The sequence below is a fragment of the Podarcis cretensis genome (assembly GCF_951804945.1).
Source record: "Podarcis cretensis genome assembly, chromosome: 2".
Taxonomy (NCBI): domain Eukaryota; kingdom Metazoa; phylum Chordata; class Lepidosauria; order Squamata; family Lacertidae; genus Podarcis; species Podarcis cretensis.
The window spans coordinates 87137818-87152043 of NC_137171.1; the positions used below are offsets into that span (position 1 = coordinate 87137818).

At 43.6% G+C, this 14226-nt stretch overlaps 1 protein-coding gene and 1 pseudogene across 5 annotated transcripts in view; one reads left to right on the forward strand and one right to left on the reverse strand.

The window, feature by feature from the left end:
- PLXNA1 (plexin A1) overlaps nt 1-14226 on the forward strand; it is a 313030-nt gene that overhangs the window by 202372 nt on the left and 96432 nt on the right. For all 4 annotated transcript variants that reach the window (XM_079964486.1, XM_079964484.1, XM_079964487.1 and 1 more), the window contains exon 10: nt 4359-4559. In XM_079964486.1, the coding sequence (XP_079820612.1) occupies nt 4359-4559 (201 nt within the window). The remainder of the gene's footprint in view (nt 1-4358; nt 4560-14226) is intronic.
- On the reverse strand, nt 2374-3269 carry LOC307209474 (mitochondrial inner membrane protease ATP23 homolog pseudogene; annotated as a pseudogene). Its single transcript has one exon. The product of its transcript is annotated as a mitochondrial inner membrane protease ATP23 homolog pseudogene (transcript).

Here is a 14226-nt window from a genome sequence, read left to right on the forward strand (position 1 = left end):
GACTCTTTAGGAAAGGCTCCTTAGCACCAGGTGTTTCCTGTTTTTGAGCGGGGCAAAATTGTTGCTGGATGACACACGGCTCCCTGTAGACGCCAAACATGTGACGTAGCAGGATTGAGCAGGGTCTGTCTCAAAAAGCCAGTCAGCAAAATGTGTGCATGTTTTGGGAGAGAGGCTCTTAGCTCATGTACTCCATTTGCCGTGCACCCACATTTTGTATCCGTATGCTGGGTGTGTCCTTTTAGGCACTCTGTGTTTTGGGCTATGGTATTTAGGCATGTGCACCTAATCTGTTTGCCCAAGACGCCCCAGAATTAGTGGATTTGATTCCCAAGGAGGACAAAGAGCTATGTGGGTGTTATTTCCTGTATGTCAGTGAAATCATGGAATCTTGGGAGAGAAGTCATTGCAACTCACCTTCTTAGAACCTCAAAAACTCAAGAGAACTTGAAACCTCAGGGTGTGGGTATGTATCTCCTGTACTGCTTTGACTTTGTGGTTTAATCCAGCGAGCAAAGCAAGTATTGTTCAAGGGTTAATGAGCTCCCATAAAGAACTTTGAGGTGTCCTGTTTTTGTGTAGTTGGAAACTGTTCCTGGAATAGACACACCCACTTCTGCTGTTCCTGCCTCTATTACAAGTTTGCTTACTGGAATTGGTGCTGGTGAGTTGGGCTGGGGGAAAGAGCTGGTCCGCCCCCTGTTGGAGTCTATGGTGAATGTGTTTGCAGGCTCCTGAGCAAAGTTTCTGATCCTACCACTGTTTGCTTCAAAACATGTTATTCTCCACCCTTTCCCTGTTATTTAAAGCAGGGATGCCTCCCCCCCCCCCCAGGCCCAGTTTGACTCGCCTGGGGATTGCATCAGGCTATTGTTGCCAAAGTGGTACCCTCCTGGGATGCAGGGCTGTTTTCTTGCCTGGTCCTGTTTATTTTTATTCTCTCCCTGTGCTCTGCAACCTGGCTTTGGGGAGGTCAGGGTTGTCCTCCTGAGAGCAGCAAGGGATGCTGTACAGAGTTTTATGTGTCTGCTTTGCTAGGGTGCTGAACAGCCACTCAGTGAAGGAGACTGCGAAGGTTATGCCATGACTCAGGTGCTAGCTGAGCTCTTGGCTGGGTCAGCAAATAAACCCAGCCTCTGTCAGGTGCAGCTGCAACCTTTCCATCATGCATGCCCCTTTGCCTCCAGAGATGGGGCTGATGCAGCGATTGGTTGCCAGTGATTAGTGGGGACCTTGCAGATAAAGGAGCATGGGAGATACTAGTGAGTACGGTTAGCAGGGCTGGGTGCTGCTCTGAGAAATTCATCATGATTGATTATTGGCTTCATTGAAATCCTAGAGGTGATTTCTTTACACTAGGATAGGGCGAGTTTTCTAGGTCAGGCATGCTGAGAGAGCTGCAGTCAGAGCTATCATTTGGTTTGCAAGGCTTCATGTGCCAGCTTGGTGCTCTGCAGCTTGGGCTTGTTTACTTATTTATTATTTCAGTTTGTGTCCCTCCCCCCTTCGTCAAGTGCTGATGTCAGGGCAGGTCACAGAATAAAGTAAGGATATCCATTAATTTCACAAAACAGTAAAATTGCATAAAACAGGGATAGCATCAAATGAAAGCATCATGCAACAATGCAGAAAGCAACCCCTTTACAGCTGGCAAATTGATTCAATCCCCAACAAAGGCTTGGGTGAACATAGACTTTTTTACCTGGTGCTGAAAAATAAGCAACAATGATGCCAATCACACTACAAGGGGAAGGGAATTTCACTGCTGAAGTGCTACCATCTCACCTGACAAAACACACTTTCCCCTCTATCTGGAATGGCATGAGGACTTAAAATGGGGATAAAGGTAATAGTGGTGGTGGTGGTGGTAGTAGTAGTAGTCGTAATAATAATAATAATAATAATAATAATAATAATTGTATACCACCCTTCATTTGTACATCTCAGGTTGGCTCACAAAATAAAAATACAATATAAAACACACACCAGTATAAAAACAATATAAAAACAAACCAAGAATCCCTCCCGCAGCATATTTAAAAGGGCATCAGATGTTAATCAGCCCAAGGCCTGGTTGAAGAGGAACCTTTTCACCTGGCGCCTAAAAGTGTATAATGAAGGAGCCAGCTGAAGCTCCCTGGGGAGAACATTTGACAAATGGGGAGCCATTGCAGAAAAGGAGCATTCTTTTTTTTTAAATGAAACAGCATTTATTAAACCAAGGATGAGAACCAAAGCATTTGCAAAATTAATTTCCAGTAGAATACTCACATAAACTTTTATGTGCACATGGGGGGGGGGCTGCTAGACCAATTTGTACACCAAACAAAACACAGAACAGGAATTTGACAACATGAATATTCTTTGTTCCAGTTATCTTCACAATTGATCTTTTGAAAATTGTCCCCAAATGTTGTAGCAAGAAATGAACAGTTTTTGGCTAAAATTTTGCATAGTACCGGTCACGGTTTTGGAAATCTCTATGTGCATATTTTGCATCCGATCTGCTGTGAGGCACTCTGTCAAATGGCTCGTGATCATTGGAACACGATTCAAAGACTTCACCCACAGCTTTCTCGGCCATTTCTTTGCTGATGTTCCGAACAGCCAAGATGGAGCGAACAGCTCTGTCTTTTACACAAGTCTGCTGATGCTGCTTTAATCCAAATTTAAACCGGGTTATTTCATTTAGGAGGGAGCAATCACCACTAAGATTAACAGCTTGAATCTCCAAGCAAGCTAAATGCCTGATATTATTGAACCAGTCCACATGTGCATGGCAGTGATCAAAAGCATGGTGAAGCTCATGTGCAACCACTCTGTTCATATGAGACTAGTGATGAATATTGTTTTGGCACAGAACAATCTGTGATGTTGAAGAATCGAATCCTCCACTGACACACCCATCACACTCTTCACATGAGAAGTGTCGATCTTTGAAAACAGTGCAGCCAATATTCTTCATAGCATCAAGCAGCAGTTTAGCATATGCTTTCCAGGGCAATCTGCAGCATCAGCTGGCACCTATGGTTCCTGGTGAAGACGGCCTTATAGAGCATGGACTGCTGCTGTTTCCCGCCTCCGTGGCTCCTCTTGGGAAACAGGCCGTACCCGAAGTCATCGTCCCGCTCTCTGCCGGAGCCGCAGCTCTCCGGATCCTGTGGCTGCTCCGGAGGAGGCATCTCGGAGGAGCCTCCTTCAGCCATTCAAGCACGTCAGAAACAGCATGGCTTGGGAGGCCTCGCCGGCCACCGTAGGTCACTCACCGTAGTGATCAAAAGGATCATTCTTGTGCTGCCACCCTCAACCTCTTGTGGAGGAGGCCCACAAAGAAGGGACTCAGTTGGGTATGGATAGGTTCATATGAAGAGAGGCAGTCCTTCAGGTATTGTGGTCCTGAGCCATGTTAGCATCACTCCCAGTGCGCTAGGGTGCAATGGTTCTTTTTTGACCTTTGTGCATTTAGTGCAGACATTTGAAGAGAGTTTCTGTGTGTGTTTGGTTGAGAACAGAAACCTTTAGACCCCACACTCAACATTGTCACTATAGGGCTCAGGTGGTCCTGTTGATGGGATGTGTGTCCACACCTGCCCAATGACATTATGACTGGGTGTATACAATATTGGAATCTCCACTAACTTCTTTGTTCACTTAAGGCAGGACTTTATGCTTTAATCTGTTTTATGATCTGTATTATTATTTTTTATATGTGAATTATGTAGCTGCTTGGGTATGCTCTGAATGCAGACCCTGAAATAACAGTACAGAAGTACGAAAGGCTTTTGTGAATAACCTCTGCAGATATACCTAGTGTTTACTTGAGTTCATCTGAACACAGCCATAATAGCGTATGAACTGTTTACATCTATTCTGAGGTCTGAATATAATGTTTACATAGACTGGAGAAACTGAGTGACAGATCATTTCTAAGATAGCACTTACCATGGTTTGGAACTATGAAAGGGCTTGAGGAAGTTGGGCAGGTAGTAGTCTAGTACTGTGCATGAGTTCCCTTTGGCAAGGTATATAGAGCCATGAAGAGGAGATTAATTGACAGAGATTTTAGAACATCAGAATCTGAGGGCAATCAGCTGGAAGACTCATTAGCTAAGGTGGATTGATAGGAGCAAGAAGCTTATATTGAGAATATATCTGATTGGAGGTCAGCTTTTAGCCAATTCTTATCACCTGGTTGAGGAGCATATTTTATAAGTGCTCAATTTATTCTTGCAGAACTCTTATGTGTGGGGTAAAGTCTTTGTGCTGTGTGCTGCTTGGGACTATGATCTGTGGCTAATCATGACAATCTGAATTTGAAGATCTTAATGCTGACTGTTTTTCCCCCACCTCTCTCGCAGGATTGCCCGCAGATCCTTCCATCTACCCAGATATATATCCCTGTGGGTGTGGTGAAGCCCATCACTTTGACTGCCAAAAACCTGCCACAGCCACAGTCTGGACAGCGCAATTACGAGTGCATCTTCCATATCCCTGGCACATCCCAGCGTGTCACTGCCCTGCGCTTTAACAGCACCAGCATCCAGTGCCAAAACACTTCGGTGAGTCTTTGGAATATAGTTATCTTTTGAGAAGGCTGCTTTGGGGAAATGCAGCAGAAATTCCCTGTTTGCCTCTTATGCATGTTTGGCCTCAACTGTGCATGTATCTGAGAGGAGATCACATGTTACCCTTGCTTGGGTGCAATCCCAGAGTTGCTTTCCCAAGCAGATCCAGTACCGGCAGCTGCAGGAGCTAATGCTCGGCTGCATTGGCTCCTGCAGCTGCCTGTACTGGATCTGCTTGGGTGCAATCCCAGAGTTGCTTTCCCATTAACCAGTAACGGGAAAGCAACTCTGGGATTGCACCCAAGCAGATCCACTACCTTGTTTGCCAGTACCTGCTTGCTTGTCTTTCTGCTCGACTTGGGATAGGAGCATGTTTTTACCTTGGATTGCTTACAACCCTCTCTGCACAAAAGGTGTCCATTCTGGGTCTTCCCCTCCCATCACACAGCTCCTTTGGTGAAACGGCACCCCAGTCATTCCCGTTGTTTCGTGCTGCTTCCTTGCTTTATTGGAATGTACGAAGTGTGTGTTCATGGCGCTCCTGTGGCCTTGGAAGCAGTCCTGATCCTCTTTCTGCCGTTGTGTTTATCCGCTTTCCTTTTTTCCTGTTTCTCTTTCTCTTCAGCTGTGTGAAATTGTTCTGTGCAGGATCAACATCCCCTCCTTCCTCCGCTGCTCTGCCAAAGCTACCCAAGGGGACTCTGCTATGTTTTATGAGCATTTCCAAAGAAATTTGCTTATGAAAGCCAGAGAAAGCTGCCTAGGCCTGAGCCAGCTTTGCTTGTGTCCCAGAGGAACTCCCATCCTTCTCTCTACTCTCCCACACTTAGGCTGATCCAACTTTGCAAACAGAATTTAGTCAATTCTGATTTATATCTGGCATTGTCCTCAAACACTTTCCCAGACTGTATTTCTCTCTCCCCCACCCCACCCCCAATTTCTGCTCCTCTGCTCATTCTGTTTTGCTTAATTCTGTCGATGCCACCCATCCCCTCACGAGCTGGTGCAATCCCTAGCCTGGATTCTCCGTAACAATACTGGATCTGTTTCCGCAGCTAGTCAATCTATAGTAGCTTGACAATCAGAATCTGTTTTAAAATGTTTCTGTCTACTACTTACAGAGCTCTGGCTATGTAATTCTGCCTTGCAACCATAGCCTTTCCAAAGGTCAGGAGTGGCTGGTGGAATGAGGCATTGCTGCAAAGTTTCCTTTCCCAGACTGGTGTCTCTGCACCTCACCGGGACAGTGTGGAGCTGGGGTGGATGTGTGGTAGCACCGGTGAATGTGCTGTATTGGCTCCAGTGGTTCCCTCTAACCTTGCCACCACTCTGGTGCTGCACCGTCACGTAAACTGCAATCCTGGTGTCAGGAGGTTGGCTCCATGGCACTAGCTGGCTGCTCCTGCCAGATGTACTTCCCCATTGATAACCTCTTCCACTTTATCATAGCCACTGTGTTGAGAGGGGGGAGTTTGTTTCTCATTGCAGTCAAGCCAGATCAGTGATCTTACCTGATAAACCTCAAGAAGTTCCACATGCCTTACATTAATGGATGAATTATTTGCACGGCCCTCTTAACATTAAAGACTAGCAGGTCTAAAGTCTTAATAGTCCTTTCATCTGCAGAGGCATGCCATTCCTTGGCTGACCCGCTGGGCTGTCTTCCAACCTCCACTCATTTGCATAAGAGTAGCCCCTCCTCCTCCAGCTTCCAGTTTAATCCCTTTAAACATTTCTTTTCTATCACTTGCACTGTGAAAGCTCATTTGCAGCCTGGTGTGAGCAGCATTCCATAAACTTCTGCCCTTAAGCAACATGAATGACATTGCAGAGTTATGGAAGAGCTAATGTTTGCTTGAAAAGGGCCTTTCCTCCCTCCCATTCGTGCCAAGGATTCTCTTGGCGTAAACCAAGGTTGAGAGATCTTGGAGAGCACCATTTCCCTCTTATGCTCTGCCAACAACCCTTTGCAAGTTTTGGGTGGGGGAGAGGAGAACTCTAGCAGGAGGATTCTTTAGAAATACTAGTTCATATTTAGTTCCACATTATCTGATGTTGCCTCTGATGGGGAAACAGTGCAATTTGGAACAGTGGAGACTCAATGGTTCAGTAGACGGTAGAATCCAAAATGTTGTCTGGCTTTTTAAAAATGTAATTATGTATCCAGGAAGCTCAGGCAAAGCAGTAGGAAACAGAAGGACAAGAAAAATCAAATGGTGAAATGAATGCTAAACTAGAAGTGGGGGGGGGGGATAATATTTGGGCTGGGAAAGAAAGCACAGAACAAAAAAGGGGGAACACTGAAGTTATACTTTACAGAAAGGAGGATTTTTTTAAAAAAAAATATATCTAGCCTGTCATTGACCTATTGAATTCCAGGGTGCCATACAATATTTTTTTTAATGCCTGAGTAAATAAAAATGTTTTAACCTGACAATGCAAAGGTTGTAGCATCAGCACCAGCAGAGCTTCCTTGCAGAGAGCATCAACACTGTCCCTTGAAACCTACACAATGTACTCAACCAACTAATGATTACTTGTAGAAGGGGGTCTTGTTTGAAGATCTTAATGTACAAGGATGCTAGGATGGGTAGACATGCTGCTTCAGATATTTGGGTCCCAAATTGTTTACAGCTTTGGAAGTCAGCACCAGCAGCTTGAGTTGGTCATGGAAGCAAATAGGAAGCCAATGCAATGCTTTGCTTTAATCGGCTAGTAAGTTTTGGAGTCAATAGCTTTGGATTGGAAGTTATACCCCCAAATGAAGGAGCATTCACACATCAGTAGAAGCTAGGGAAGAAGTACTAGCGCCCCAAAATATTGTTCTCTCCTCCCTGCCACCCTTGCACCTGTTGAATTGCACTCTTAGATCCCCCAAATGATCATGCATCACTCTTGATTCTTCTTTCTGCACTTATATAGGCAACATATGAACTAGGCCTGAGGAAACTCACACAGTCTGTCTTTGGAAAGCTTAAGCTAAGGCAAAAGAAAGTTTAAAAACCACAGGACTAAGCTGGGGTACGCTAATAGCCCTGTCTTAAATTGCTGGAATCAGAATGAAGGAAACATCCATGATGGATGAAATGGAGGGTGCGAGAGAGAGAACAGTCCTCCCTCACCTTTGCTTGTAAGGGCAGACGGCCCCTTGCCCAATGACAATGAGTCTGTAGAGGCTGGTTGATCATCCTTCTTTGCAACACAGCTTTTGCCACTCCCAATTGCCAGCTTGGAGAGGATTCTTCAGAGGTCAACTGAGCAGCCATTTGCACAGCAGGAGACCAGTTACACAAAATACCTTCTTGGCCATCTGAGTGCTGTTACTGAAACATATACGCAGCCTAATCGCATCTAGCTTGCAGTACTTGAAATGGTCTTGATTAGGGGGTGGGAGAATCTGCTCCCAGGCAGTGTAAATGCTTCAGAGGAGCCATTTTCATCTGCTTCAGGAGAAAGCAAATGGGAAGGAAGGGGATTTCTGGCCTATTTCAAGAGTAGGAGACAGCTGCTAGTATATCTTGTTTCACATCAGCTGCACTTCACCACTGGAAACTCAAGCATGAGTCTTGGAATTGTCTCACAAATATTTATTTTATTTTGTGTGCATGTGCACATTCATGCTGTCCTTTAGTTGCCCCACAGTCGTCAGCCTTCTTGACTTTGCTCAACTTGCTAGTATTAGAATGATAATGTGATATATTCCTTACAGGGGTTGGGCTTTATGCACATATAGTGGATAGAAATTTATCACTTGAGAATTTATTCTCCACTGATACCTACTGTAGTCTATCCTGTCCACTTTGCAGCTTTGTACTGTTGCCTCCTTTCGCTCTCTTCTCTCTCTCTCTTACTCTGCTGCCACCTTCTTTCCCTCTTTTATTTGAATTTTTTAAAGAACACTTTTAATATATTGAAAACGGAGAGAGAGAGAGAGAAAGAAAGAAAGAAAGAAAGAAAGAAAGAAAGAAAAAGAAAATACTCTAACCTTTAGCTAATCCCATATTCCCTCCCTGCACTATTCAAGATCCTGGCTTTTAGCTAGATAAGATTACAAGTAAACCTGTACGTCTTTCTTCATCTCTTCCTTATATTAGCCCATTTCCATCATGCTTTTGAAATTAAGATTCCAAAGCTGAATCCTGTTGGTACTGAGTATCCTCCTTCTCATTATATTTACCAGGATGTGAGCACTCAGGGTCAGGGTCTCCCTCTCCAAATCTCTTCTTTAAACCCTCCCATTTCACTTCAGCACACAATTGAGCTTAGTTCTCTCTAAGGAGATTTGGGATGCTGTGTACTGAAGGACACTGTTTAACAATAAACGCTATGGTTGAACAGCAGCAGAAGCGCTGGCTTAATGGGTCTTGAAGGTTGTATCTGAAATGCAGCCTGTGGGAGAGGAATCCTGTATCTATAGCAACACAAAACCTGAATGAAGGGAGGGTGTATTCTCATCTATAAGCGGGAGATTGGATCAGGATTAGAAGGCCAGGAGGTAACTTGAATTCTGTCAATGCCATAACTATTTGATTGACAAAAAGATGCCAAAGAAAGCAGTGCCTTGGAGCATTACCAGAATAGTTCCGTACTTCCATCCAGTGGCTTACTGTAGATTTTGCTTAAAGCGCATCATTATAGCTATTGAACCATTATATAAGAAACAGTGGAGTCACCCCTAGTCTCCTTATTATGTATATGATAGCAGCATAGAGGTGCCTCCATAGAAAAATTGGCCTAGAGGTCCTTGCTGTGTGGACAGACAGAAAGCAATTCTGAGCCATATTGTTAACAATGGAAGCAGCCAAAGAGAGGTTTTAAAGAAAAAATGCAGCTTTTGCAATGCATATTGGTGTCTGCATTGGAATTAGAATCCAAATCAAGGGGGGAAGAATCCAAGAAAAGTTAGGGCACTGAGGGCAATTCACAGTGCCCGTGATTGTGTGCAGTTTTCCCAAGGCAAAATATAATCAGATTAAATGCATGTTTTAAATAACACTGATGTCTAAAACACACATTGCTAAAAGATTGGTGGTTGCCTAATGCTAATGTTTCTGCTAACCTGTAGAGTTTGTGGAGTATGGGAACTGACCTCAAGACCTGCAGAAATGGAAGGGACTTGAGAATGCTATTAATCACTCAAGTTCCATGAATTTCAATAATATTTGGGACTATACCCCATGTGTCTCAACTTTCAGCAGAGCATCCTCCCAGTACAGCTGCACTGCCTGCAACATTCAGTTTTTGTTTGTGCGTCTATTTAATTTACAGGGACCCAGATTTAGCTTCTACATTATCAAAATCTCTCTGTGTATGCAGAATTCAATACCAATATATTTTTGTAACATTTTTTCAGCTGCTTAACATATTAATGTTCCCCATATCAAAGTCCTTTTTTTCATCTTTATTTTCTTTCCAGTTTGGGTACTGGAAATTGTAGATTTCAATGACATCAATATCTGAACTCCATTTTTACACTCAGTTACCATTCTAGAACTCTCTTTCTAATTCAAGAATCTGTTCACACCTAGAAGGGACACAAGTGTTCTTAACATTTAAAGGCAACTAGCCAGGCAGTTTTAAAGGCTTCATGTTCACACTTTTCCAAATTTTTCTCTATTCTCTTGCTTTCCCCCCCACTCCATCTGGTTTCATTGTATTGCTTCACACTTTTCAAAGTTGGTTAACTTTGCAAGGTGACATGAAACTTAGAAAACAGCTTTTTGTCCGTTCCCTATGTTTCTACTTTATGGTAACAAAAGCGGGACAGATTTTTATCAGGCGCGTCTTTGTGTATGCTTGCGAATGTGGGGCGTGCTGCAGCCCTTTGAGTCAAGACTATATAGTTATAGAAGTCTCGGATGGAGTTCTCCTCCACAATATGTGGGGAAAACTAGCCAGCTTAGATGACTATTAAAAAAAGCATTTGTCTACTGACTATTAGCTGTCTTAGACATCTTTCTCCAACCCTGGTGCCCTCCAGATGTTTTGTATTATAACAGACACCATCCCTGGGCACTGGCCATGCTGAGTAGTTGGAGTTCTCCAACATCTGCTGTGTACCAAGCTGAGGTTGACTGTTCTAGGGCTTTAAAGCTCCAAACCCAGCACAGTGCAGACTGGCAACCAGTTCAATTAGTACAAAATCAGTGTTACATGCTCCAGCTGTCCTACCTTCATGAACATGTGGGTTCTGCCCAAGTTAAAGTTTCCCAGCTGTATTCAGTTTAACCTGTATGTCACTAGTGCGTGGATCACTAGGGTAGCAGCCTCAGCTAACAAGTCACTCCTAGCAGTGCCTCTAGCTGTGCTTCCACAGACAGAACCCTGTGAAGACCCCTAAGATGTGAATTTTGTCCTTCAGGGGAAGTGCAATCCTGTCCAAGGCTAGTTGTAAACCTCCCCCCAGATTTACCAGTTTCCTCACCCACAGCACCTCCATCTTGTCTAGATTAAGCTGCAAGCTTCTTCTCATTCATCCCCAAGCCACCTCTTGAGCAGTGGCTGAAGAGTTTCACAACCTACTGGGACAAGCAGTTGGAAGTGAGAGGCAGAGCAGCGTGCCACCTGCATATTGGTGGCCCCTCACCTCAGGCCTCCAAGTGATCTCTTGCAGAAGTTTTGTGTAGTTTTTTTCTCAAAAAACAACAACATGGCAGACAGAATGGAACCTCGTAAGCCAAAGGCCGTTTGGCAGGAACAGAGGTCCCCCAGCATCATCTTCTGGGTTGATTCTTCAGGAAGTTCTCCTGTAACACTGTGCCCCCAACCCTGAAAATATCACTTAGAGGAATTCCGGCGCTTCCCCAAGCATTCTGGTATCAATATTTCCTTGCTGTGTGAGTGTGATCCCTGCCCCCTTGTCAACCAGTGCTTCCATTGTGACTGAGACCCCTTAAACTGCAGTTTCATTGCTACTGTAAACATCTGTTGAACAGTGCCCAGACATCTCCATGACAAATTGTACCTACTCTCCTGGCTCCATTTTGTGACATTCTAAAACTAGATTGATTGATTGTTTCATTGATGTAGAGGTTAAGAATTCTGCTATTGTGGCAAATACAGAGTGGGGGGACGACGACATCAGCAAGGCCAAACTATCATTCTGCAGCAGCCCTCTACCTCACAGCAAGGCTACCGGTTACCCCCACCCCCACTCCCCTTCATTACAGGGATGGGATAAAACACTTACACTGATCTGTCCTAGTGTGGGTATAGCTTTAGAGGGAAAGTTGCTGTTTGCCAGAAATGTATTTATTTATTTTTATTTTATATCCCTCCTTTATCCCAGAGCAGGACCCAGTGCAGTTCACAGCATGTATTAAAACAATTTAATTAAATGACTATGCCTATACCTATTGAAAGCAGCCCTATTAAAAGCAACACTGAAAACTATTAAATAGCAGAACGACAAAAGAGAAAAAGAAAATGTACACCACCACTCTCAGAAGACCTGTTTGTGGCCAAAGGCCTGTCTGGACAAAAGATATATTTGCCTGTCTGGCGAAAGGAAAGTGGAGAGACAGCTAGGCTGGGCTGGTGTCACTATCAGGGAGTAGCCACTGAGAAGGCCCCCTCTCATGACCTCACCAAATGTGTCTGTAGAGGTGGAGAAACCCATAGAAAGGCCTCCCCAGAGGATCTCAAAGCCCCCGTAGGCTCTTTCTTCTTCTTTTAATATGCCTAAGTTATTTTCTTTTGCTGGAGGAACTGGTGGCATGCTGAGTCAGAGGGATGTGCTTGGGCTCTCTTGTCCTTTTAGTGTTTCACAAGGTATAAGAGCAAGGCACCCAAGAGATTATGACATACATTTTTTAGTTATGCATTTAAAAATGCAAACTGCACCTTTTAACCTATAAACAAGCAAGGTTCTCAAGGGTAGTTACAACCATTAAAACACAATAAAGGTAATTTTAAAACATACTAAAATATACTGCGTAGCTAAAAAAACACACACCCTAGAACTTCCATTCTTCACAGCAGCCAAGCATTTTACATCCCAAAGGCCTATGAATATAAAATAAAATATATTAAATATACAAGTATAAATTAAACATCCATTAAATATTCAATTAAAAACTTTGCTTCTGTTCATTTTGGACCTGAGTCTAAGGGATCTCATTATGGCTGCATAAAAACCCGAGGCTCTAAATATGCTGAACTTGGGAGATGTATAGTTTTGGAATTAGGCAAATTTATAAGGGAGGGAGGCTGAGTTACAGGCGGAGAAACATAAATGCTAGGCAGGGTGAGAGCAGATGTAAAATCAAAGCAGATGTCAAGCCCTGGTGTGTGTGTGTGTGTGTGTGTGTGTGTGTTTGTGCACGTGTACACACACACACACACACACACACACACACACACACTGGTATTTTACTGGGACTTGAGTACATTTACAGGGCCCCATAAATCATATACACAAGGCCCTTTTATGAGCACTGCACACCTACAGTGTGTGTGTGTGTGTGTGTGTGTGTGTGTGTGTGTGTGTTAGCATTAGCCAGGCACAGAGAGGGAAATAGCACTGGATCTTACAAATCCAGAAACGTTGGTGGAGGGGAGAGCCTCTCTCTCTCCAAGCAGCACCGACATTTATCTTTCCTGCAGCAGTGTTTAAAGTGAAAAGGGAGTATCAGGAGAGTTTGATAGGATCCAATTAAATTCTAGCAGATAAAATAATGATGAATTGCAGTTGAGCCCCGGCGAGACATGATGCGCATTACTGCCCTCCCTATAGTGCTGGGAAGGCATTGAGGTCATCAACTATAGAAAAATAGGACACAGTTGCAACTGTACTATTCGTGCAGAAAACAGCCTAGGGAAATGAAGTTGGAAGCTGATTGTGTGAGTATATACGTTCAAGGTGGATGTTCCCACTGTAACATGGTTGTTTATGAGTCTATGAGATTAGCGGACAGGCCGTATTCCTTGTTGAGAGCCTTTCTCTTTAGCCATTGCATACACTCTGGATATGGGACTGACAAAAAATAAACAAAAATATTAGATACATAAGTTTCTTACTGTGATGGAGAGCATTTTTACAGTTTTGTACTTCTCTGAATGAATGAAATAAAAGTTCAGAATAGGTCCACTAAGCAAGCGTTGATAAAATTATCCATTGAATTGCTGAGATTGCTTACCTTTTTCAAATCCCTCCTTGGTGCAGCTGGGTGTGTGTTTAACCTAAACTAGTCTTGCTAGAGTTTCCCCTATTAGAATAAATAAGTAAAATACATTGAAGGGACTATTGTTAGTCAGGAATAGCATGCATTACTTAAGAGTGTGAGAATCGGGAATGAGTAAAAACATTTCATTTCTTTCATCTTTTGGGTGGACCGAAACTTTCTTTAGCCTGTTTCCAAAACCATCCATCTGAGTGTTTTCTTTCAAGTGTTTTTGATACTTTGGTGGAACATGGTAAAGAGAAAACTCATCAGAAAACAATCTGAAAAACTCCAAATAAAGTATCCTGGGGGGGGGGGGGTATAGGCAAATCCCTTCATTTGTGTTTAAATCTGGACTGATTTGGAGCCTTGTGGAGACAACACTGTAGAAGTGTAGTATCTTTCAAGGAATTCACTAAGGTGTTCATGAGGTGTTTATTCCATACTACAGACATTTGGAGGGCGGGATGCCTAGTAGATCTTGGGCATCTTAGCTTTCC